General features: G+C 40.8%; 1 protein-coding gene across 4 annotated transcripts in view; it reads right to left on the bottom strand.

Moving 5' to 3' along the window:
- mark2b (MAP/microtubule affinity-regulating kinase 2b) overlaps positions 1–24,570 on the bottom strand; it is a 52,471-nt gene extending 27,901 nt beyond the window's left edge. For 2 of the 4 annotated variants that reach the window (XM_053343768.1, XM_053343767.1), the window contains exons 1-3: positions 23,250–24,570; positions 3,442–3,612; positions 613–666 (exon numbers count right to left, since the gene is read on the bottom strand). In XM_053343768.1, coding sequence (XP_053199743.1) covers positions 613–666; positions 3,442–3,612; positions 23,250–23,300 — 276 coding nt within the window. In that variant the 5' untranslated portion in view covers positions 23,301–24,570. The remainder of the gene's footprint in view (positions 1–612; positions 667–3,441; positions 3,613–23,249) is intronic. The other 2 variants (XM_053343765.1, XM_053343766.1) reach the window with 2 other exon arrangements.
- Between the last annotated feature and the right edge of the window lie 1,467 nt (positions 24,571–26,037).

Here is a 26,037-nt window from a genome sequence, read left to right as displayed (position 1 = left end):
AAGTGGGTGACCAACATTTTTACAAGGGATTTGGTAACAAAAAGAAAAATGTATCCTTTAAGAACTGATAGGATATAGCATTGGGCATTTCCTGTCAGTCCTGATTCACACATGGAAACACGTCCGCGTGTCCTTACATTCGCCTTCATGTAAGGGAGTGTAAGTGTTGGCATTTATCACTGGATTTACGTGGCGGCCATGTCAGTGTTTTTTTTTTTTTTTTAACTGCTTCTTGTCATGTGCTATCTGTGTCTGATGCATGAACATTTGGTGTGTGTGTGTGTGTTCAGTGTGCGAGCGTACATGGTTAGAGTGTGCGTGTGAGTGGACAGACCCCACCCTGCCACGATCAAAGGAAGTAATTGCAGCTTGTTTCCTGTAATTAAAACTCTCTCTGAAAACTAGACCACTTCAGAGAGAGAGAGGGAGAGAGAGAGAGAGAGGGAGAGAGGGAGAGAGGGAGAGAGAGAGAGAGAGAGAGAGAGCAGAAGGGAGAGACACGTGGGGGAAGGAAGAGAAACTTGAAAATGACTTCTAAGAGAACTGATAAAAAGGACCAGGGTTTGATTTTTTTTTTATCTGAGTGTGTGAGAGAGAACAAGAGAGACGCACCTTCTGCAAACTGGAGGAGTTGAGCTGTGTCTTATCGATGATCTTTACAGCCACCTAGAAGCAAAACACAAAAACACCTTCCTTTATTATGACACATTAATTCATTTATTACACTTGCCGCAGTGGGTTTGATGCATCTTATTTCACACAGACTTGCACAGCCGTAAAGCCCGTATGCACCACAAACACACACACACACACACACGCACACACACACACACACACACACACACAGTGATACAATCTCACAGCATTAAGTGATAACGCGCAATCACAGTGGGCGACAGTTGCATAATGGGGGCAGAATACAGGGTAACAAACAGTGCTGAAGAATGGTTTATACCAAGATCATAATGAGGTCTATAGTTCATAATCCAACAGTAGTGACCAGCAAGGGACGCAGAAAGATTAAAAAAAACAAAAACAAAAAGGGAGAGAAAAGAGAGCAAGAGATAAAACAGAAGCTGAGAAAAACAAAAATAGAGAAACAGACAGATGGGAGAGAAACAAAGTGAGAAAAGTAGAAAAAAATGGGGGGGATAAAACCGACCGAGAGAAAAGAGGGCATGAAGCGAAAAGGCAGAGAAACAAAAGATTATCTCTCAACAAGAACACAGAAAAAAGGGGAGGTCTACTTCTCGCTGCCATTTCTGTCTTTCACTGTCGACTAACTCCTTTCTTCCACTCCTCTTTCTGGTTGTGCTTGTCTGTCTGACTCTTTCATGCCCTCTGACTCTCCCTTGTTTTCTTTGTGTGTGTGTGTGTGTGTGCGTGTGTGTGTGCCAGCGAGTCACATGGAGTGTTATCAGGGTGTCAGGCACAGAGCTGTCACACATTGACAGAGCCCGCCCACCCCACTCTTTCTTTTTCTCTCTTTCTCTCTCTCTCTCTCTCTCTCTCAGACCAAGAGTTGACTTGACTGGGCCTCAGACAGAGCTCAGCATGGGCTCACTGCAGATACAGCTTTTCCCTTAAAGGGACAGACCGCCGCGTTCAGGGCTCGAAATTAGCACTCGCCACTCGCCATTTGCGACCCAAATTCCTCAAGTGGCGAGACAGATTTTTAGCTGTCTCGCCACTTGGCTAGAAGACTGAATAGTAGGGGTGAGACCAGATATTGTGCCGCGTGATCTCGCGCGAGACGAAAACGCGACAATATTTCTAGTCGAAGTGAATATTGTCTCGCACAGCTGTAATTAAGTGGCGCACCAAAAAAAAAAAAAAAAAAAGACGATCGGTTTTTTATCGCTCATTCGCACGTTATGTGTTGTTTTTATAAAGTCACATGTGGATCATTAAGCTTGTTACAACTTCTACCTGTAGAGAAGATCTCACAGAAGTATGAGATGAGGAGAGCAGCAGGTTGACCTCAGGTCTCTACACTGAGAGCCTGAGGTAGGAGCAGCGGAGAAATCTAGTGCATGTATGGAAGACTAATGATGCCAAAAGTAAAATGAGTCACACAAACAAATTATAACACAATTTATATTTTGTTCTACTTGTGTATTTATGTGATACAGGATTTGTGCAATTTACTTTTATTTCTGTGTTTTTTATTAACAATATGATATCATTTGTGATAGTTAGATTCTTTATTTAATTTATATTTATATATTAGAATTGTTTCTACTCTTTATAATTTACTTTTTAGTATTTGTGACTGTATCTAACCTTTGTATTTATGGTTGTTATTTCCATAAATACCAAAATGATCCATCCATAAAATATCTATATGGGGAAACCTTTTATAGTGCTGCATACTGCATATGATCATTATATATTTAGAAAGTAGAACTGAAGTGATTCATTACAAGATGATTATTTAAAACATTTCAATTCAATTTCCATTTTGTGAATTTCAACTAAAAGAACAGTCATTTATTTCCTCATTGAAGTTTTCTTAAAAATAGAGTTAAAATCTCGTCTCATCTTGATCTTGTGAACCCAATATCGTGTCTCTTCTGTTGAGCGGAGTGTATCGTCACACCCCTATGAAATACAAATACAATAGTAAAGCAACGTTTTGGTTTTGGCTAGTAAAAAATCTGGTTGGCTAGTAACTTTTTTGATCTACTAGCCACTTGGCTAGTAGATCAAAAAGTTAATTTCAAGCCCTGGCCGCGTTACATCACATCTGGAATTAGCAGTAAGCCAGAGACATTTAGGCTTCTCTATTCAAGCAGACAATGGTGATCTAATCTCCTGGAGCAGATGTACCGTCTCCAAAGCCATGCGAGCCCCAGATCAGACCAGACCCACTGTGTATCACAGCGTGAACTCACCCCTATCCTCCACAACCAGGAAGCCAGATTAATGTTTAGACATGAACAAAACATTTAAAAGTGCCTGTCTTGTTACTTCCCTTCTTGGCTAATTAAAAATATCTGAGTCTTCTGTACAACCCTGAACTGGTTTTAATGTTAGAATAGTACTTGTCTGAAGGGGTTAGAGTCCATTTGTCACTTAAACCAGCTGACAAAGTGGTTTAGTTTCCTTATGTGCACTTTGTCTCTTTGTTTTACAGTCAAAGCAATCTTTGTGTTAGTCTCACGTACATTGCCAGACAAAGGCTTCCTATTTTTATACATTTTCTTCCTTAAAATACTTTCTTAGCATTTGGTGGCGTTATTGCAACACTGACAGGCCAGCTTCTAGTTAAATAAAGAGCCAATAGTGATGTTTTTCTACAGAATGTGACTTCAGTGACTAAATTCATCAGAAAGATTTTTTTATGTCAAAATAAAAGAGATTAAAAGCTTCAGTCCAATCTAACGTCTGTGTGTGTGTGTGTGTGTGTGTGTGTGTGTGTGTGTGTGTGTGTGTGCCTACCTCTTTTCCGGTGAGGACGTGTCGTGCCAGTTTGACCTTGGCGAAGTTGCCCTTGCCAATGGTTTTCAGCAACCGGTAGTTACCGATGTGTGGCTGCTCATCCGTCGTCGTCGTGGCGACGGAGTTCCGACATCGCGGCATGCTGGAGCGACCGGATGATGACTTGGAGTCCTGAGAAGAGGGAGAAGGTAATGGTGTTAGCATCAGAGGACGTGTTTACTCATTAGGCAGGAAGTAACAGAAAGTGAAAAAGAAGAACATGAAGGAGTAAAACACTACGGGTTATGTTCGTGTGTGTAAGTGTAAATCCTAAATGCTGCTTCCAGCTGTCGGTCCCAAACACTGAATCTATGAGACACATCAGCACAGAATATTCAACGCTTACAGTATGAAGTTATGTAAGGTTTTGAATATAAGATTTATGTCCATTTGATGAATATTTCAGGATTACTGAGGCCATTTCTACATTTTATTAGTTGAGAGAGATGTTTATAAAGTCGCATTCATTTGCTTCACATTAGTGATACAAGAAAAAACACACTAAAAATACACAGCAGGAGAAAATATTAAGTCTTTCCCATCATATACTGTGACCATTCATCTTCAAATCCTTCCAGTCAAATAAAACTAAATAAATATACTAAATACTGTAGTTGACACCTGAAGAACTACCTTTTGAAAAACTTTGAACAAACAATTTACAAAGACAATCTATTAAATTCAAGACAATATGTTTTTTGTAAATAGGTGTCCTTGTCTACAGCTTTCAGGAAGGCTATCAGTGATTATGAAACAGTCTGAAAACTGAAGTTTCTTTTCAGGATTAGGACCAGTCAGCAGAGCTAAAGCTTTTACAGGGTGAGTAGAGTGTTGAAAGCTCTGCGTTATAATCTGGTGGCAAGATTAAGATAGAGACTTGGAGCACTTATTTGTAATGGACAGCTAATATTGATTAAAATCTTTCAGGCATCTGGAGAAACTTAAAAACAACTAAACAAGAGAGTGGGATATTGCTAAAGAAAAGAAAGAGTCTTATCAATCAATTAACCTGGTGAAAAAAATAAAACTGTTGAAAAGTGCACTCAGAGTTCATTTGACAGCCATAAAAAATATTATAGGGAAAACAAAGGGCTCCGCTGCTTTGTACACAGAAAGCTGAATGTGTGATGTTCACGTTCTGAAACCATTTCTCACATGTTACATCTTGTGGTTAAAAAGTTTTCCACCAAGAGGTACACAATATTGAATATTTTGCAGATTGCTGATCCAGTACATGCACTTACTAAGGAAACTGTAGATTAAGTATAATCAAATAATACAAGAAGGAAAAACTCAGCATTACAACTTTTAATGACCTTGCTAAGTGGGCGGAGCATTACAGTTTCCTTTGAGTTTATTAGACAAACGGGATTAATGGGTAGGATTTAATCTCTGGTCCACACTCCCAAGCAGAAGGTGCAAATGATTTAATACGCTTGTCGCCAACCGCCATTATAAACCAAAAAGTAGTTCTTCTTTTCCTCCATCAGAGTGGTACATCCTGTCAGTTGAGGAGCTGAACACAGCAGCTCTGATCATTTATTTTAATACCTTTATCTCCCAATACCGACAAGTGCTGATACCATTGTCCATCTCTATTTCAGTCTTTATAATAATTCCTTGAAACATACCCCTAACCCAACATAATATCAATGTTTGAGGAGATGTCAATAAAAGCTAGTGCCAAACACTGAGACTTTGCAAATTGTCTGTAAAAAGGTGATCAGACAGTGAGTTTAATCTTAATGCTTCACACACACAATATTCATGTCCTGGTGAGAGAGTCATATCAAGCTTCAGAGGAATCAAGACATGACCTAATATTATAACTCTGCTTCCTTTACTGTTTCTCTGTGACTTTAATTTGAACCTAAATAATGAGCCTACACCTCCAGAGCTTCAGCCAAGACCAACAACATAAAAAGTTATTTAGCGGTGTCTTTATTTGGCGTGTAGTAAAAAGTTTCTACTTCACCTAACAGCAGACAGCGGGTCTTTCGAGTCATACGCACGCCCACAAAAAGAAAACAAAACCTTGCTGCGCTGGCAAGTTTTGCATAGTTGGCAACTGAGATTAGGTTTCAACTCCAGGAAAGGGTCAGAGCAATTGTGTGTGTGTGTGTGTGTGTGTGTGTGTGTGTGTGTCTATTTGAGTGTGTGTGTATGTGTGTGTGTGTGTGATCTGAGCGGACAGGTGACGAGGATCAGGGTCAGAGGAGAGGACGACTGGCTCCAGGGTGACGAGACGCAAACACACACACACACACACACACACACACACACACACACACACACACACACACACAGGCTGTGACACAAACACCAGCGTGCTACACACTTGCGCGCACACAAAGATGCGGGTTTGCAGACGCTCGTGGGGGGCATCTACAGCGGCGCAAATCACACGCACACACACACACACACACACCTCTCAGAGATTTGACACCAATGAGAGAGAGAGACGGGCCGGCGAAATTCACACTGCTGGTGTGGAGTGAAGAGCTCCGCTGTTTCGCACAAACCGCCTTTCTCCTGTTCTATCCTTCCAACACCGACTTTGGCCAATTATCTCTCAAACAAATTGAACAAATAAGCAACTTTCTCTGTGTCGGAAACGGCCCACAGACCACATTTTGATCAACATTTTCTTCCCTCTGTTACCAGATCTTGGGACCATGGGAAACGAGGAGAAGCATGATTACTTCATTGTGTTTGTGTGTTTCTTGCTCCAGATGGTATGATCTAATGTCTGCACCCCAGCCTTCCCCCCATCCAGCCCCCCCCCCCAACATCCTCATGCTGACAGCGCAGACCTGTACAAAGTGTAACAGGCCAGATTAAGCTTCAACACAAGCAGAGGAACTGGGATTAAAAACGAATGACAGTTGCATTAAAGCGGGAGGACCAGGGAAGGGCCTTATGTGGCTTTGTGTGAGGAGGGGTGGAAGGGGGGGCAAATGATTTTTATTTTTGGATCCTGTGGAAGAGAGAGAGAGAGGGAGGCGGGGAGAGAGAGGGGAAAGAGGGAGACAGACAATATGTCAGATGTGGACACTATTTAAGACAATAAGTCCCGATCTGAGCATACAGAGATGAATTTTAGATCCTCACAGAGGTCCGACGTGATCTAACTCCCTCTGTCACTCGCTCAGTTTTTTGGATTAATCTCTGCGGAGCACTGCTGTCCAAAATAGCACCAAGCAGGACAAGCTTTGCCCTTAACAAAACATTTCAGTCTCTCGGGGGCTTTACAGCAAAGTTTAGGGTTTTTGGAAGCATTTAATTTTCTAAGCGCCTGTTTCGCTGTAGTCCATACTCCTACTGGAAAAAGAGTGTGTTCATATGAAGTACAAGCGTGGCCCTTTCCCCTCGGAGGGTTTATATGCAACTAATTGACTCTCTGCAGTAAACTGATATCTTATATGTCATGAGTACGAGGAACTTGACTTCACTTATCAGAATAGGGGATTAAAACCCTCATTTCCTCAGCTAGATTTGTTATTGCTGTGATAGCAGAGCGGGGACAAGACAATAAATCAAATGCACATGTAACAAGCTACTGTCTGTCTGTCCTCTCATCGGGTTTTCAGTCTGCTTCGACACAGACTCATAAAGAGAAAAAGAAATTAGGAAGCGGTTTCTTATCACTAATTATTAAACTGACTACGGTTCCAACATCAGGCTGGTGAAATTACTGATTATGGACCTGCTGCATGTTTACACAGAAGTACAGCGAACAGTTATGTGCACATTGTCCCGTTTCCTGCACAACCCGGTTTTCTTGTGTGTATGTAAAAGCGTTGTCGATGGCAACAATGAGCACGACAACAGTAATATGCTTTTAACGGTTTTGGTAGCTTGAGTGCTGATATTGGCGACAAAAAGCAAACATCAGCCGGTGAGGTATTAATAATCTAACAATGATCAAAGACTCAACAACCATCCAATCTGATGTAATGAATGAAGTAATCAAGGATCCTCAACAAATGCATGACCGCTGTAGATGAGTGTGCTGAAGTAACCACAAGGAGCTCTCAACACAGACGGATATTCAGTGATACACAGTCAGTGCCATAAAAAAAAGCAGGTGCTGGTTTCCTGGAAAGTCTGTAATTATAAGTGCTTTCATGTCCAAGTAAAAAGTTTAATATTAATAGAAATGTAAAGAGTTAAATATGAATGAAAATTGAAATAGTTAAATATGAATGAAAGTGTCATCTTTTACTTATTAATCAAGACGGCAGGACGTGACATTCACTCAGTGTCATCTCTAGGTTTTAGCTAATATCCGTCAATTTGCTATTTGGTCACTTAAAAAGCAGGTGTACACTGAGCCGAATGTATATGATAAAAGTCACAGCACGAGACTACAGATATAAGGAGAATGTACGTAAATATTGAAAGTATAGTAGAAAATATTGAGTTTAAATTAATCTTTTTTTCTTCTTTTTCTAAAACTAAAGAAACATTCCTGTTGCTATAGAGGGCCGAACAAAACCAGCGTAGTGAGGTTGTGTTACATGTACAACCCTGGTTCAACTCAACAACTGACATGAAGGTCAGTAGACAGGGAAACATTTTTCATTCTTTGGTTACTATCATCCCCCCCCCCCCCCACCCCGCCCCCCGAGGTGTCGACAGGCTTAAATCTTGATTCTGCTAAAGTTAAATTGAAAGCTTTGCACCAAATGAGTCAAATTCAAGTGTGTTTCCAGTTCTTTCCCTCTTCCAGAGTCCTCGGCTCTTTAGTCCTCCTTCTCTCCTATCCTCTTTCATGTCCGACTATTTTTGTCTTCTGATTCTTCCTTCATTTTTGGGCAGCTGCAGGCTAAGCAAAACCCCCTCCCCCAACACACACACACACACACACACACACACACACACACACACATATACATATGCACATACACGTACCCACCTCTCCCCTCAGTTATAATTATAGATGTGTTGCGTGACAATAAGTGACATCATTGTTTTGTTCTCACAGCACTGTCTGATGTTGTGACTGATGAACACCGGCTCAGGACCGCCAACATGAGACTATGTAGCAAAGAAAATATGAACTTGGGGTTCCAGCGTGTTCGAAACTCAAACAATCAGCTAATGACATACATGCCAGATGAGGGGACGTCTAGTTCTAGTGTGAGAAAATGGGATGGAAGGAGTGAGGGTAGTGAATTGAAAACAGAGACATAAATATAACCAATCACATGACACGGATGACCACTTCAGGTGACAGTCAACAAGGCTACGGAGAATGTTAAGGAGCTTTCACTGACCAGTACGCACATGTAGCTCTTAAATTAAAAAAAAAAAAAAAGAAAGTAGAGCAAGTGTCACTGCAGGAACAAACATAACATATCAGAGTATAACTACTTCCACTACGACCAAAAAAGGTCATCCCTCCCTCCCACCCATGTGACTACCAGCTCCCCACCCATCCCATCCCACAATAGCTCTACATTACACAGTACACAGATTCATGGATTTACAGCAAAGTGCACCTATATACACACGGGACAGTCCTTTCTCTAGCCTCACGCATTATAGCTGTTTATTCAATTAGTAGTATGTTCAGGAAAGATATCAGTGTTAATGAGGAGGAGTCCAACTTAAGTACTTAAATACTTCTTTTTTTTTTTTGGATGAGATAGTTCAAAATCAGTGACCTGGGACAAATAAACAAGTACATTTAATTGATTCACACTCCTGTCCATGACCTCATTGTGTAGGTGGCTTTATCCATCACTGCATACTATAGTAACATGTCACAGCAGCTGAGTGTTCAAAGTTTCTTATAAAGCCCGCTAATTTTGACGGCATTGATTAACAAGGTGAAAAAAAGAGGGACTGATATGGAGGAGGATGCAAAAAAAAACAAAAAAACAACTTGATGAATGTTCCAGTGAGGTTTTACGTCACAGTAAGTTGTGTGGCATTACGCTCACGTGGGCAGACGTGCAAACCCTCTCAATTTTACACATAGAGAACATTGCGGGGGTAACTAGATCTGTCAAAAAAAGATTGCCATGATGGGAGCATGTGGGAATCGTCGCTGACCTCCAACACTGGACTTTGAACGCATCTCGCCCATCCAGGTGCTGACAGCGTGTTGAAGAGCTGAGGACTGGATGCTTTGGAGTGAGTCTGTGACCATGACAGGTCACTTTGGGTCACAGAGGGGTGCAGCTGTGCCAATTATTTAAAAAAAATGAAAAGGAATGAAAGCAATAGTTAACAAATATTTAAATGAGGGGGGTAATAGATTGTGACCGCCACCACTGCTCCCTGTATGAATAAATGAGCCCTTGGAGCAGATTGGACATGAATGAGAGTTTCATGAGGTGGCATTCCTCAGAGTGAAGTCCACATTTAAAAAAAAAATTAACTGGAAGAATTGAAGGTATAAGAAAAAATGAAAAGCCAGGTAAATCAAATAAAATGTGCGAATCATTAAACGCTCTGAGACCCTCCTCATTACAGACGTCAGACAGAATATGGATACCTTAATTGCTCCTTTGTGGAAATGGGGGCGGGGGGTGGGTGGGGGTGTATTCCTGCTCTAACAAGAGCAAAACTGTGGAAAAATGGGTCTGTGGGTGTGCCACTTTAACTGAGAATGAGCAGCTTTCTGTTCAGTGTGCCAAGTTGATAAAAGGAGAGACATTATTGGTCCCAGTTTAGATTTGGAGTGTTTTAGAAGACAGATTAGAGTATATTAAGTCTTTTAGATGATGAAGAGCGGCCATATATCCTACCATGAAACTGGTGCATTGGGGTCTAAACAATATATAACTTTTTGCGATATTTTCATCACTGATTTTATTTAGTCTATGAAATATTGGGGGAAAAAATGGAGAAAACGCTTATCACAAAAATCAAAAGGATCAAATCGCTTGTTTTGTCTGACCAACAGTTCAAAAGTTTATTATGACATAAAACAAAGAAAAGCAGGAAATCCACACAATTAGGAAGCTGGAACTCTGTAAATCCGGGGGTGTTTTTTTGCTTGAAACGAGTGTAAAAGAATAATATACTTTACTGTTTATTGGCTCATAGTTTAAACAGACTTATCACTCCGTCATGTATTATTCGTGTGGGGGTGTTTTGCAGTTTAATTTAATGACAGTTTAACTACTTGATTAACTTGGATGTGTGTTGCCTTTATTATGTTTTTGCCACCAGATTTTTTTCTCTTCCTATTTCCAGGTTTGATTTGTCTGCAGTTTCTTCAGCAGCCGTCATTCATGAAGAGCGACACACCTGCTTTCTGCTTTAGTGTGTCCGGCCTGGTGCACTAAGCGCAGCTCTTTCCAGTCAGTCTTTGTCGTTAGTTGCTGACCGTGGGGAGAGACCATTAGTATACTGTTTATATCCGGCGCAGCATTCAGACCTCCCTCCCAACACTACATACACACACACACACACACACACACATACACCAACTGAAAAGTCACTGACAAGATGTTTGCAGCTGAGAGCCATTTAATGCCACACTGCAGACACAAGCATATGCACATGACCAACACGTACACACACACAAACACACACAAACACACAGGGCAGTAATGCTAATCCAAGGCAGTACTGGTTTGTGTTTTGACTCGAGCCTCATTATCACTGACCTTTAGTAATCGCAGCTCTGAGAGGAAGCCACAGAGATACAACCAGATGGAATTTACCACAGTATGAAGAGTCGCAGCGACACGACACAATCAGAAAGACAGCCGAGCCAAAAATGAGTGATAGGCAAAGACCGGCGAAAATGTTATCAACAGCAGAGAGGAAAAGCAGGGGTAATAAAAATGAGAAGTGCCCTTAAAAAACACTTCGAACTAGGCTGAGCTGAAAAAAACAAAACCATTAACTACACTATAAAAAACAAAACACTTTAGTCTTTCCTGTTTCATTTCATCTATCGACCACACGTCATATCAGGCTTCAATGTTATTATTGACTGTGTCTCACCTTTCATTACCTGACTATAGAGCCTCATTTCACAGGACCACCACAGTCCAATTATACAAAATTAAAATATTATAGCTATTCTGACAAATTTGCAACCAAATAATTGATGGCTCAATGGGAGCTATTGTTGATGCAGACTTTTTTTCTTTTTAAAAAAAAAAAAATACCACATTACAACCCGCTGTTAGTAATTTAACATAATCACACCGTTCCCTCTCATTTGAAATAATTAGCTATAAATTAACTGCTCCATCCTGTCCTGTCTTTAACTTGAGTTTGTTACTGTGGTTTAGACGCTGTGCTGCGGCTGAACAGTGGAATAATGACAGAACGGACTATTTTAACCTCAGAGGGGGCAAACTATATCACACTTCATTCAATTTTAAGAGCAACGAGCGGGAAACCCAATTTATGAGGTTAAACTCAAGGTCTTCACACTTTCACACTGCCAGAGACCATTTTACTCCATTTGATATTACATCGTTATGTAGGTTGCTTTCCTCAAAAGGTGTGAGGGGTATTTGAGGGGTGGGCTGGGGAACAGCTGATACATCAACTGTACAAAACATATTTATATAACATAAAATATATAGGAAAAATATATTATTGGGGTTTATTTTTCTCAACAGGAAGCTGGGTAATTAAGCGTAGCTCCAGCTCACAGTAATTACAGCTCTGAATACCTGTTTGACTGCAACAATAATTAATGCTCCTTCCAGATAAACACTTTGTATTTTAAAGGCTTTGGTTTTTTTAGTGGACTTAAAATCCATTCTGGGGTTAACCTGGTGGATAAAAAACACTTACACAGACACACACACACAGTCCTAATTGCAAGTCTGAACATCTAAAAAAGAGGAAAAAAAAGAAAGGACAGCTGTTAAGACAATCAGCCCCTGTGAGTTCATTAAATGAGCGGTTTTAATGACAGCTACATGTAAGCTTACTATTGAGCCTCTGGGCTGCTTTCATTGTAACTAATGTGCCATGTAACAAGCTGGCAACCTGCTATTAAAAAGGAGATTGCTCAAACTATACTTGTCTGAATTAATCTTGTTTTATAATTAATCCAATCCAAGGGATTAATTTAATAGCTGATGATGCTTCTCAAACTTTCCTTTCCTTATCAAACTGCTCTTCGTCAATATCTTTAATATCAGTGCTGCTACTCCAATTTGGTGAATAGATATAAGATTTTACGAAATAGTAAAACCGAGGAAATACTGACACATTACATTTATAGCCTTTATTTACACTACATTTAATAGACATAAATCCAATATTTATCAGCAATTTCTCACCAACTAAACCTATAAGTGGCACAAGCTCTGAACAAACGGGGTCTTTATTGGATACATAACACAACTACATACAAAAGCTGCTGCATTATACTGAAATTTGTAGGCGGGGAGGGAGGACACACACACACGCACACTGCCCGATTCTGAGCTGTGATGGCTGTGTTGCCATGGAGATTTGTCGCTTTCTGAATCCTGCCCTCTATTTTAACATTGGTTTGTATCTCTTTCATGCCTCTTTGCTTCTCTCTTGCTCCCTCCCTCCTCTTTTTTTTCCCCTGGCCTTCTAGTCGTATGTTTACATTTCTATTTATACTCTGCTTTAATGCCAAGATGAGTTTTTTCAGGACAAAAAGTGAAAGCTGTCCTTAACCGGCTACGTGTAGTGGTCAGTATTAAGATATTACACACACAGCGGATCAATAAATTCTACACACAGTTGTAACTTTTAAATTAGTGTTAATCACCAACCAAATTTACCTGCATTCACCATATCACGAATGTGCTGGTGAGACAAAAATAAATGTTTGACTCAACTTTGGTTTTGTTTTTGACTGGTAACCAGGTTGTGTGGTGAAGCAGCACAAGGACGAGCACCAAGAGATGCATGAAGAACGGTACATTTAATTTTATTTGGTGCAATCTGACTATGATTTTTAGTCCTGGCAAGGCACTAATTTATACAGTTAAAGTGTAAAGTAACACATTACATTACACACACACACACACACACACACCAACTTCAAAAAGTGTGCTCCTTTTTTAACTAACAGTATTTTACATTGAAAATAACACAAATATCTGTGCTTATTATCTTTATCCACTTTATAAGAAACCAGAATCGACATCAGTCAAAGAAAGAAGTTCAAATGTGTGTCTCTTTCATGTTAACATATGTGACTGCACACTGATTGAGATCAGGATTAGATTATAAATATGACGACATATTGTTCCCAGAGCAGCAGTAATGTTTACAACAGCAACGTCACTGTATAAACTCAATAATATCTGACAGGAAACTAATCTAACATGTCAATTCACACAGACCAAAGACATCAGTCAGTATCAGTGGCTCCTCCATCCTCCTCCCTGCTGCAGGTAGAGAGGAGGAGGAGAAGCTGCAGATACATTCACCATGATTTGACAAGTTTTAATATAAATTACGAACTGAAGTATAAAGTTAAACTACATGCAGACACCTTTTGTTTTAGCTTGTTTGTAAAAATTCACTATTAGCCGCGCCGTGCCACAGACAGAGCAGATAAATAAAAACATCACTTATCTTCAGGTTTATGCTTGTTGAACAGCTGATAAAGTGATAAAGTGGCTTTCACTCTATACTAGATTCTACAATATAATGAGCATAGTTACCGTCAACTTGAGTAATATTCGCGTCATTTCACTTCACTTGTGCTCTGCTGTTCACTGAGTGTGTGCGGAGGAGCTCCAACTCGACACAAAGCACAGAGGAGAAGCTGAGGCGTGATGATAAATTACAGCGGAACATTTAAATCTACAGATTAAAGAAGTGGTAACATTAAAGCTTAGTAACACTATGATCTTTGTGGTGTAACCCCTTCTCTACAATAAGTAAACATTCAATAAAAAGGCTGTACTTTGATTTTTTTGGAGAAAACAGATTGAATTGAAATGAATTGAGATTTTTTGCATTAGCTGTAAAACAATCTAAGATAAAATACTTTTAACAGGAATACGTCTTAAGGCGGCGCTCTTACACCCATGCGTATCATACAGTAACCTTTACATATTAACACCAGTTACTCCTGCGGCCACAGTACTAACTGGAACTACTCGCCAATTACAGGATAATCCCAACAGGGAATAACTTTAGGGGGGCTCATGTGAAACAAGCGCTCTAATGAGAAGGAAATTAAAAGGACACGTGTTAAAAAGCTGCCAAATGCCTGAGTGAAACGTTGCGGCTGTTCTGATCCAACCCACAATAGAAAGCCAGCTGAACAGGACTGGGGCATGCAGAGCTTTTCATGAATATTATATAAAATAAAATGAATAAACAGCACTTTTCACACACAATAGGATTTAAAAGGAGAATGTGCATGCCTCTGCTCAGCAGGGAACCCATTTCCACACAGCTAGACCCCGACAAGGTGAAAATATTTTCATGTACGGGTGAAAATTTTTAACAAACGCTTTAACTTTTCAAATTTCTTCTTGTAGTGCTTGGCTTTAAAAATATAACCTACTGACGTATGCGTGCATATATTTCCACCACTACAATTTTTCAAACCATATTTTTTCTCTAATTTCTCTAATGTTTTTAAGACGAGCATGCATACAAGTGACATTTGATGGTTTTCACAAAGCTGAGGTTGTCATTTTTAACTCTGAAGCAAAAATAGAAGTCTGCAACTCACACTTGTAAATGTCTCACAAAGTAAGGTGTTATTTCATCAGGCCTGTGTTTCAATAAACAATTATGTAACCTCCTGGTAGAGATTGCTGCAGAGGAAGTTTAACACTTTCATTTTCGTGTCCATTTACAAACATTTGCATGTTTTTAATGGACAAAAAAAAAGTTCCAGCTATATAAACCATGGATGCCTGTCTCACTGAGCCTGAAAAGGCTGTTTTACGTCTGCTCGATGTCCATCTCATCTGATTGGCTGACTGTTTTGTGAGTGAGACACACCCAGGTAGACCACAGGTTAGAGCAGAAGAGAGCAGAGAAACTAGCTCGACCATGAATGACTGCAAAACACAGGAGAGACTCTCACTGAGCTAAAATCAAACAAATGCACATAAATTGGGTAAATAACAAACATATTTTGTTACTTCCAGGTTGGACGGGTGTCCCATTGGGGGGTGGGGTGGGGTCGTCCCTCCAAGGCAATGGCAAGGGAAATGCTGAGTGTACAGACACAATATAGTACACTGTATATATGATACGATACAATACGATATGATATGATACGATATAGCTTGTCTGCCAGCAAAAAACAGCTACATAAAACAGAGCTGAGCTGATCTGTTTCCCACCATAATTTAGTCAAAGTCTTGCTGGCCTGCTGTCTTGTGACCTCTTTTTGACCTCTGCTGGCCAATATCTAATATACAGTACAGCTAGTATATCCATACAGGATCCATATGCCTGCTATACAAACCCTCCACCACACACACACACACACACACACACACACACACACACACACACACACACACACACACACACACACACACACACACACACACACACACACACACACACACACACACACACACACACACACACACACACACACACACACACACACACACGCACCCAGCTAAGTAAATTTGAGAGAGGCCCTTTACTTTAGCAAGCTAGTGTCACGCTGAGTCTCAGTTTGCTGTGAATGTAGTGTCGTGTGTGTGTTTGTTCTGTTGAACTGGATTACCCTAACTCCCTAGGTATGTGTGTGTGTGTGTGTGTGTGTGTGTGTGTCTGAAACCAATTCAGAGCTCCTGTTAGCTCTGTTGTCGTCACAGTTGGGACACACTGCACAGCATTTCCTTGCGTGTGCTCATTGTGCTGCTATGCAACTGTGTGTGTGTGTGTGTGTGTGTGTGTGTGTGTGTGTACCACCAGAGTAAACAGGTCTGTAACTTTCAGAGGGTGCTGATGGAAAAGCTGGTGAACACATGTAAAGATAGATGGGATACAGGGTTGTATATAAGTGATGGTTGTATATAAGTGACATTTTGCCTGAAACAAGGATCACCTACGCTCATAATAAAAATAAATCCACATTTATTAAACAGGATATCAACCCTTTAGGGGGAGAAAATCTGAGGTGCCATAACACACAGGTGAGTGTGTGGCTATTATTTAGGCTGTCATCTACTAACTAAAATGATAAGGAAATGAGATGCAGCAGAGTCTGTGTGACTCACCAGCTTCGACACATTTCCTTCAGGATCCCCTGAATAGTGGTTTTGAGATTAAATGAATGGTGTGATGCATTTTTTGGACAATTGAATCACTGCGAAGGCGCTGCAAAACAAAAAGTTTCAGCAAACTGTATTCCATTTAAACCTCGAAGTAGAAAATACTTAACTGTGTTAGAGTTAAGAGTGCCACCAAATTAGATTTTATGTTTTATATGATTACAAATCCTGATTTGTCTTTGAGGATACGTTTTCTTAAGCAGCTGGGTTTCAGTAAGTGTGATACTGGTCGACACTCCATTAATCAAAGATGAGAAATTATTACCATTATTAAAAGGTGGCTTTCTTGTTCCAGCATGATTTGAATGCCAATTAAATAATTTTACCTTTCTGACTGGATTCCTAGATCAGGTCTTTGGTGACTCTGCAGATATTAGAGAGTCGCCACCATTAAGACTCAGTATATCCCATAAGAGTCCAGTTGGGCACCAGTTGGGGCTCGTAAAAAACACTGACGGCAATAAATCAAGCTGTAGAAGAAGACACATGGCAACAGACACCCCCGACAGAGACCGTCTCAGCCTTGGGAAATTAGTTTTGGATGATAGGCAACGTTACTATTTGCATGCAGGAATGACAGCTTGTATATTTACTCAAAACATGCATTTAAAATGTATTTTTAGACTATTAACAACACAATATACACCTCAACACGTCTGTTTGATCTGTAGTTTTATTCTATAATGTCTTTATTATTTATTTTTACATTATTCTCTAGTTTTTACACTTTTTTCTTAAACTATTTATTCCCCCTTATGTGATTGTTTATGTTGTCTGTCCTATTGGTTGTTTTCATTGTTTGTTGTTAACAATTTTTGGGTTTTTTGCTTAATCTAATCTTTGACAATGTCCTCAACTCTCAAAAAAGAAATCAAAGTGTCGATGACGACCTGATCTGAGATGACTAAACAGAATTACACTTGAGCAAAGAAAGAAACGCACACTCCTACACCTGAATGACGTCAGGTCCTTCAACTCACAGGTCTACAGTTAACCGCCACACCTACCACTCAGCTCAACTGGAAAGGCCTGTTTTACCCCTGCTCACTCAAGACACTCCAACACACACACACACACACACAGCACAGTGTGTTAAACACCCAGGTAGCACCTGCTTATTCTATATTTGTTCATCTACAGGAAATCCAAGTTTATAACAGATTGAACTCATTAAATCAAAACGTATTTCCAATCCAATTAACTGCATGTATCTGTGTGAAGGAAAAATGAGGAAGCTTTGGTGCTGTGAGTGTCGGCAAGAACAAATGTGAACGTGATGGAGTGAATGATCTTGTGTGTGTGTGTGTGTGTGTGTGTGTGTGTGTGTGTGTGTGTGTGTGTGTGTGTGTGTGTGTGTGTGTGTGTGTGTGTGTGTGTGTGTGTGTGTGTGCGCGTGTGTGTTTGAAGGCAGCTTCTCTGTTGCTAGGGCCCTGGCTAGCTTTGTCTTTCTGTTCGTCTGCCTAGTGACTGTTCTGGTAAGAAGAGAGGCATAATTTATGGTTTCCTGGGCGTAACGGCGACGTGTACGTGTGTGTGTGTGTGTGTGTGTGTGAACGCGTGCATGCGGGCAGGCTATAGATTACTTACACGATGACTCATTCAAAGGGGGAATGAATGAAGACGGACAGAAAAGAAGGGTGAATGCTGGAATACTGAAACATCTTCAGCAGCATACCTGTGTCTCCACACTCACAGTCAGTGTCTCTCTGTCTTCATCTTTATTGAATTTCCAGCTCAACAGCTTGCTGGGGGATTCTCCGCTCGCCTTTCACACTCCCGAGGTGTCGAGTGAAATATATCAAACTACTTAACAACACTCATATTTCCAATGCAGCATTTGCTTTGTTTGTGTTGTTGTGTTGTCTTTTGAATGCTGCAGTCTTCCTTGTTTGGGTCCAGATGCAGGTTACTAAAGGTCAAACTGTGATGGACTTGAAATCCTGAAACCCTGGGCCGAACTATGAAAGAATTTTAATGTTTTCATATTGACTTCATGAATTAATAAACAAATAAGTAGTGATGACGGCACAGGGGTGAAGTTCTCATCAAAGGCCAGCTGAGATAAACAATGGTGCAAAATGGACCAAGACAGGCCAAACATGTGTGAAGAATTATTAATATATATAAAAACTTCATATTCTGAGAATGACTTTATATTCTAATTATATGAATCACACGCATTATGTCCATGTCTTGTTTCTTTCTCATGATATAATGTTGACTGATTAGTAACACTGGAGGGTACAATCATGAAGAACACGAAGGCTTCGTGTGAAGTCGACATTTATTAGATGCAGACCGACTCCGAGGATGAACAAAGAGGACACAATACGACAGCCTGTGTCACACAGTTTCCAGTTAATACGCAGCTTACAAGACTTTAAAAAGGATTTAAAAAGAGGCTACATTTTCATGAAACTTTGCTTGACTATCTACATTTAGGTGTTTTTTTTTTCCTCCAAGATTTTCTTCCTGCTCCCTCTCCATCATGTGACGTTTTGTTTCCAAATCTTTCTTTTCCAGAGTCTTTGTTTCTCATATCAACCACCTTCATTGGATCCCGGGTGTCTGAGCATGATAGGAAACTCTTGTAGGAGAGTAACAAAAATGTCAAGACTTAAAAAAATGAACTGATCCAGGTGGGGTCAGCGGATTCTGGTATTGAGCTCTACGACACTAGAGAACCCGTTCCCCTTTTCTCTGCTTGATAAAAGTAACGCACATGCTCGGTGCTCAGTATGTGACGCCAGGTTTATAGAGCAGGCAGAAAGAAATGACGGCAGTCGTTAATAACGTTTTTTTTAAAAACTGCAAACTCAGCACACACCCAGCGAGGAATCCTCAACAAAGGGACCAATCTGGCTTCCTTTACGGCTTCCTCGCTGTCGCTGAGGGACGACAGGTTGCAGGTGACGTGAAGAATTTGTTGTGTAAGGGGAATGTCACTAATCCGTGATCCGTGAAAAAAAAAAAACATCTGATACGGGACTCAAAACGGTGATATGATCTAAATTGTGAGTTTTGTGCTCTGTTGCACCCATACTAAGAATAAACCAGGTAGGAAAGAGATGCCTTTTCTTTTTTTTTTTTTTTTTTTTTTTTTTTAATGTGACTGCTTTATTTCCCTGTTTTTGTTTTGCTTTTGTGGTTGAAGGTCCAAAATAAACCCAATGTAGACATTAAAATCAAGCAGAAAAGGGGTCTTAAGTATATTTGAGCTAGTTTTGAATTGACTTTACACAACTTCTACAATGAGAAAATTACTCATGGGCAAACAAATGGTTCAGATCCATCACACCTCGATGCGGGGAGGATCCGGCCTGCTCAGCTAGTGTGCGGCAACCTAAACAATGAAATGGAGGATGAAGTAACAATTGAAGAGGCAGACCAGTATTTCTAGCTGCATTAGTCTTTTCAGAAGACGTGTCTCACTGAATAGAGAGGGGAACATTGTAAAACAGGAAATCAGACAATCGAGTGATCATGTCTGGGGAAGTGGACAAAGAGTACAAACCTACAAGTAGGCAAGTTCACAACATGCTGACAAATAGAGCCCCATTTTGGACATGTTTGCTACACTCATTTAATTGCTGCAAATTTAAAAATAAAAATCCTCCTACTTTATTTGAATGAGTTTGCCTTCTCACAGTGTTTACGGCACATATTCAAGCAAGTTCCTCAAAATAACCGGCAGTACCAAAACTTGTGAAACACATCAACATGTCAGGTCAAAAGCTACTTAACATTTCAGCCTTTTCACACTGTTAGAAAAATGACAGTCCGGTCGACGGTCTTGATCGGTGACATTTTATTGCACAAACTCCCCCAAATTTTTATAACCATTAACTCACAACTTTGTTTGTCAGTCATGAGTAAAGTGTGCTTGCGAGCTTTCAGGCCAGGTCAAATAATTGACAATCAGGCTAACTGGGTGTAAAGTATTTAAACACAGGCGGAGTTGAGAGCTTTCAGAGGATACGTGCTGTCACTGAGCGGCACATAGACTAATCAAATCACAACACACGCTCCACTCTCAGGGATCGTCATGTCCACACTCGGCCCGCCTTCGTGTCCAGTGCCATTTTGTCCTGTGTCTTGAGACCCGACACCAAAGGCTTTCTATACATGGCCTTTAAAACAGACTGTGTGTTTGTGTTGCGGTATCCATCCATGACCTTTTGCCTACAAGCCCAGTTGAGGACTTGCCTTGACCCCAAACTTTTTTTCCCCTAAATCCTTGCTACGTGCCGTGGGATGAGTAAAGGCGCGTTCAGACCGACGGTAGTGACAACAGCAGGCAGCAAAACAACACAAGGGCTGCGTTGGTACGGGCGTGTTGCTGTAAAGTACACAAACAGGGTATACCAGGACGTTTAGTTTGAGCAGCTATTAATTACCAAGGTGCAGGACTTCAGTTTCAGACTCTTTCACGCATGACTGCACAGAAGTAAAAATGATCTGAGTGACGGTATATCTTATGCATCTGCCTGTGGCTTTAAGCTGCACACCTCTGCAGAGTGAAACAACTGTGCTGCTGTTGAATTCAGCTAATATTAAAAGGTTAACGCTAACAAGTTTGGACAAGTGTGCGTTTCACCAATATGTTCAAAAGACACCAAACATTGACTTTCGCATCAACCTCAAAAATCCCACTGGAAATGTCACGGCCCTGCGTGTCTTTATGAGTCAGCTACAAACTATATCAAGGGCTTAATCACCTGTGTTGTTTCTGACCTCTGTTCCAGGTAAGGGTGTAGCCATGTAAGAATGCGTGTGCGCGCGTGTTTATTAGCCTACACCTATCTACATACCAGCCCAGCTGTCGATCTGCTCTCTTGTATAATCTTAATTGAAGCAGTGATCCATTGCGTGGGACAAGCCAGCGCGTGCACACACACACACACAGTGAGATCATGGTATCAACAGACAACTTCCGTCAGCGTTTTATTTATACAAGAAGCAAAGGCAGACAAAATCTTTGAACCTTTGAGTCTGAGACACCATGAGGTTTCCTTATTGGCTGTAAGAGTAGGCCTACAGTCTGGCAGCCTGTGTGCAGCTGCCCTCTTACACACCTGGGTTGGGCTTTCAATATTTCAGGTAGAAAAAATGTTTGACAATTTAATAACTGTCATTATTAAACACGTTGTACTTTTTTTTTTTTTTTAACAAGCCAGCATTCATTTAGTGAGAACTATTGACCACATTTCACCATAATGACAAACTTTATGATAGCTCAAGTTGATCTTATGACTTATTTTGCTACTCTGATCAAAGCTGTTGACCAACTGCTCAAACCATCCATCACACCACCACCGCAGCTACATTCATACACGTAAAGATACTCAAGCAACATAAATATAGAAATGGGTTTAGCTTCACACAGGTGCTGATATCATCTACTGGCTACAACACTGTCAACATGTTAGACGCACAAACGCACTTTTTTCCATCCAATGCTCAAGAGAGCTTTTTCACCTGATGCTTGTCGACAGCTGTCCGAGCAGTGTAACTCATTGTCCACACTGGAAATAATAATGGTTTTCATGTGAGCCTGTGTGGCTTTTATTCATAATAACAAAGAAGCTGCAGATATAACAGTCTGTAAGATTAAGGAAGATAGTTTTTAAACTTTAAAGCACACTGCCAAAGTGTTTTCTTTTTCATTTCTCATTTCATCCAGTCCTTCTCTATTTTGAGTAGAGTGTAGCGTAAATGTTATTAATAGTGTGTTCAAACCCCCCATTCACCAAACCCAGACATGCCAGTTCCAGCTAAACACCTGCAAATGCCAAAGGGACTCCTTGGGAACCAATGAAAACATTGCTACTAACTTTAAATATACATCTGTTTCACAAGTTCACTGGAGCCCTCAAATGATCACAAAGGGTACTGTGTGCCATTCATTTATTACAACCAAAATCTCTGAAAGCTGTTTCTATTATAACACTGGCACCAATGCTTCTTACAGCAAGCAGTAGGTTTAGCTTTGGGTTATATATAAGGGTCCATGTCAAAATTGTCAATCACAAACACAAGAGGCCATCACTACAGAGGATTCAAAGACCACACACTATAGAAGCTGGAAATCAGTCCTCTATATTAAAAACTTGATCTTTAACATTCAGGCGAATATGTGGAAGTTGATCTTCCGTACTGTCATCTATGTGAAATTCACGGGTGGCTGGATGACAAGAGTTTTATGTATTGCAACAGGTCACAGCTATGAAAAGTCAAGAAGGAGGACATGCCCTGACACACAGACTAAATAGAAACCTAAATTTGTTCCTTCTATTCTGCAAGGAGTGGGAAATCCAGTGCGAGTGCGTAGGCAAGTTGGTGAATCACTGCTGTGTGGCAAAGAAAACAGAGACAGAGAAAAAGCAAAGAGACAATCACAGCCTGTGGAAGGCCAAACAAAAGGCCTCTCTCTCTCTCTCCCCAAAGCAGAAAAATAATTTCCCACTGAGAGAGACTGTATGGCTTCACATCAACTACAACATTACTTTAGAGGATTAACTTAGTTGTGAATCTTACCTGCCCAGCTGAATTTTCTATGACTTGCACCAGAGGGATCCTTGTTGACATTTTTCAAAGACTTGAGAGTTGCCAAAAAAAGAGGGGGGAAAGGAACGGTGAAACAAGGGCGACTCTTCAGTGTCTATTGTGCATTTAAAACTTTTGTAGCTGGTGGTAGAGAGAAACTGCCAACAGTGCTAGCCAGCCAGCCGGCTAGCAGCAGCGACGACAGATAGCCCGTGAATCAACAAGTTGAATCCCACATCAGCGGCTAGCCAAGTTAGCTAGCTGGAAACTAGCTCGCAATAACCGCACGTCCCATGTTTGTCAACAAGCACAAAACAAGAAAAAAAGGCAAATATCCTCCTTATTTTTTGGAAAACATTCAGTTCACGGTTTGCCTTTAACAGCGTCGAAAGCGAGCCAGCTACCTTGAGGAAAAGTTGGGCGACGGTTGTATTGAACAGGACACGGTTCAATTAGGTGGCTAGCATGCTAACCAGTAAAAGCTAACTAACGTCTGTCGCCGAAATCTACACCAAATCTTATCTGGTGTGTCGTTTTCTTGAACGCAGGCTCGTCACCCTTTTTCTTTGTGTTTTTTTTTGTTATAAGAGAGACGTTTTTCCTTTTGACGCTTTTGAAGCCAGGTCCGAGGGGCTCTACAAACTTTCAGGCCAAAGTTTTATTCCCGGCGAGGTTTCGAGCTTCTCGCCAACTCGCTAAAAAACAAGTCAAAATGTTCCCAGAGAGATATCCAGGTGAGGAACGGTATCCACGAAATAAAAGCGCCGCTACCGTGTAAAAACGGTAACATGGCAGGTGAGACTTAATTTGTGGCGCTAGCTAACAGGGCCGTGTAGCTAATGCAGTGTCTCGAGAAGGAAAGCTAGTTAGCTGATCCTCCAGCGGCCACACAGCGACCCACCAAACTCAACATCCACGGAAATCACCGGCTCTCTTCCTTCGGGCTGCGTGATTGGAATAAGGTCGTTCACCGCTGCTGCACTGCAGTGAGGCGGTGTAGCGTTCACGTTACCAGCTCGTCCTGTCGGTACACCGACTGCTGTTATCCCCGCGAGCAGTCCACTAAAGACAGGGTCATCAAGTTGTAAAAATCCATTATCGATAAACTGGGGAGGGGGGGTTTCTTGTTTGGAGAGTCGCGAAGAGGCGAGGAGCTGCTGCAGTCTATGCGCACGATCCTGCCCTGATACCGGAACAAGCCCGCGGTAACATGGCTGCTGCTTTGCTTGCACCACGACTGAAGGAGGAGGATCGGGGAGGATCGGGGAGGGGGGTTCGTGCTGCGGCTCGGCTTCACTCGGCTGTTTCTGGAACGTTAACCAGGTGACCGCGATTCCTCCAGGTCATTACTTCTCTCTTAAGACGGATGACAACTAGCATTCAGGCTGAGTTATGGCAGGTCGCTCGATAGTTTTAAGAAGTGTTGCTCGACAGTAACGACGTATCTTCGGCAGCAAAGTGTCGCCTGCCACTTTCCTTTCATGTATAGCACCTGGAGAATTTTGTTATGTCGCGGACACCGTCACATTTTATTGCTCAATGCGATTGGATAATATTCCTCCTGTCGCCATGGAGATTGTAGTTTTCACCGAACTTCCTTATTGATATTTTGGTCTGTAACTTTATATAACTTTTAACGTCCTTGTGTAAATAGGTCTGGATGATTTAATGTAACTAAACAAGCACACTGGAGGATAGCTGCTAGTTGCCATGGAGATACATTTAAAATGTCGTGCGACTTTTTAACACTTTGTCTATCAAAAGTGTGGAGGACCCTCCATAAAATAACCTGGATGTGTCACTTAGTGCCACCCACAATGTTGGAGTGTGAACCAAAGTTATCTGTCTCATTAAACCAGCAATGTATTCATGCATCCATGCCTTTACCAGACTAACACAAGAAAGTAAATATAAATAAAATAAACTGTATTTAATTGAGCACTAAATTCTTTTGATCATGCCCTGTATGTTTCAAATAATGGAGTAGAATACCCTTGTTAAGATGTTCTCCTCTTTGGTGCTCCTTTAATAGACCTCACTGTACTGCATATAGTGACCTCCTGTTTCTCCAGGTTAGTTGGTAGCAGGTGCGCTTCAAGTATATATAAGATCCCATCCAGTCATGTTTTAAGATTTATAGCCTATAGAATACTCTACTTTGAATCATAATTTGTCTCTGATATGGTTTTTCCACAAAACAAAAGGCCAATTACCCCATTAAAAACCTCAAAATTCCATGTCCTTCTTCTCCCCATTGAAAAATTTGAAATCTATAAATATTAAAATATTGTTCATTCTCAGTGTTTGGGCACTGAAAGCTTCAAGTTCCCACATCACGCTTGTGTGACTTGAATATTGAACAATGATTGACTTCGATACTACTTGTGATGTCACAAATCATGCTTGCAGGCCCATAAATTAAAACCATTTTCAACGAGCTCAAAGAAACCTTCCACTCTCAGCATATGAATGTGAAAACAAACTGCACACATCATTCTGCACAGTGAATCTCAAACATCCAACTGTACGAACAAGAAGAAAAACACATTTTTGAGTGGAGGGGACCATTAAAAAAATTCCAGCAACATATCCTAGCTCACTTAAATACACGTCACAGTTGTAAATTTAAATATTAATAATCAAGCATGGATTAGCATAGCCCCATAAGCTCCAGCTTCACTGTTTAAATTACTTTTTGACAGTTTATTACTTGTACATTTGTTTGTTAATTGACATCAATTAAGCGTAATGTCATCTCGGTCCTATGTGAATTATGTAA

This window comes from Scomber japonicus, chromosome 22 (assembly GCF_027409825.1).
Source record: "Scomber japonicus isolate fScoJap1 chromosome 22, fScoJap1.pri, whole genome shotgun sequence".
In the NCBI taxonomy this organism is placed as follows: Eukaryota; Metazoa; Chordata; class Actinopteri; order Scombriformes; family Scombridae; genus Scomber; species Scomber japonicus.
This window is presented reverse-complemented; position numbering and strand designations above follow the sequence as displayed.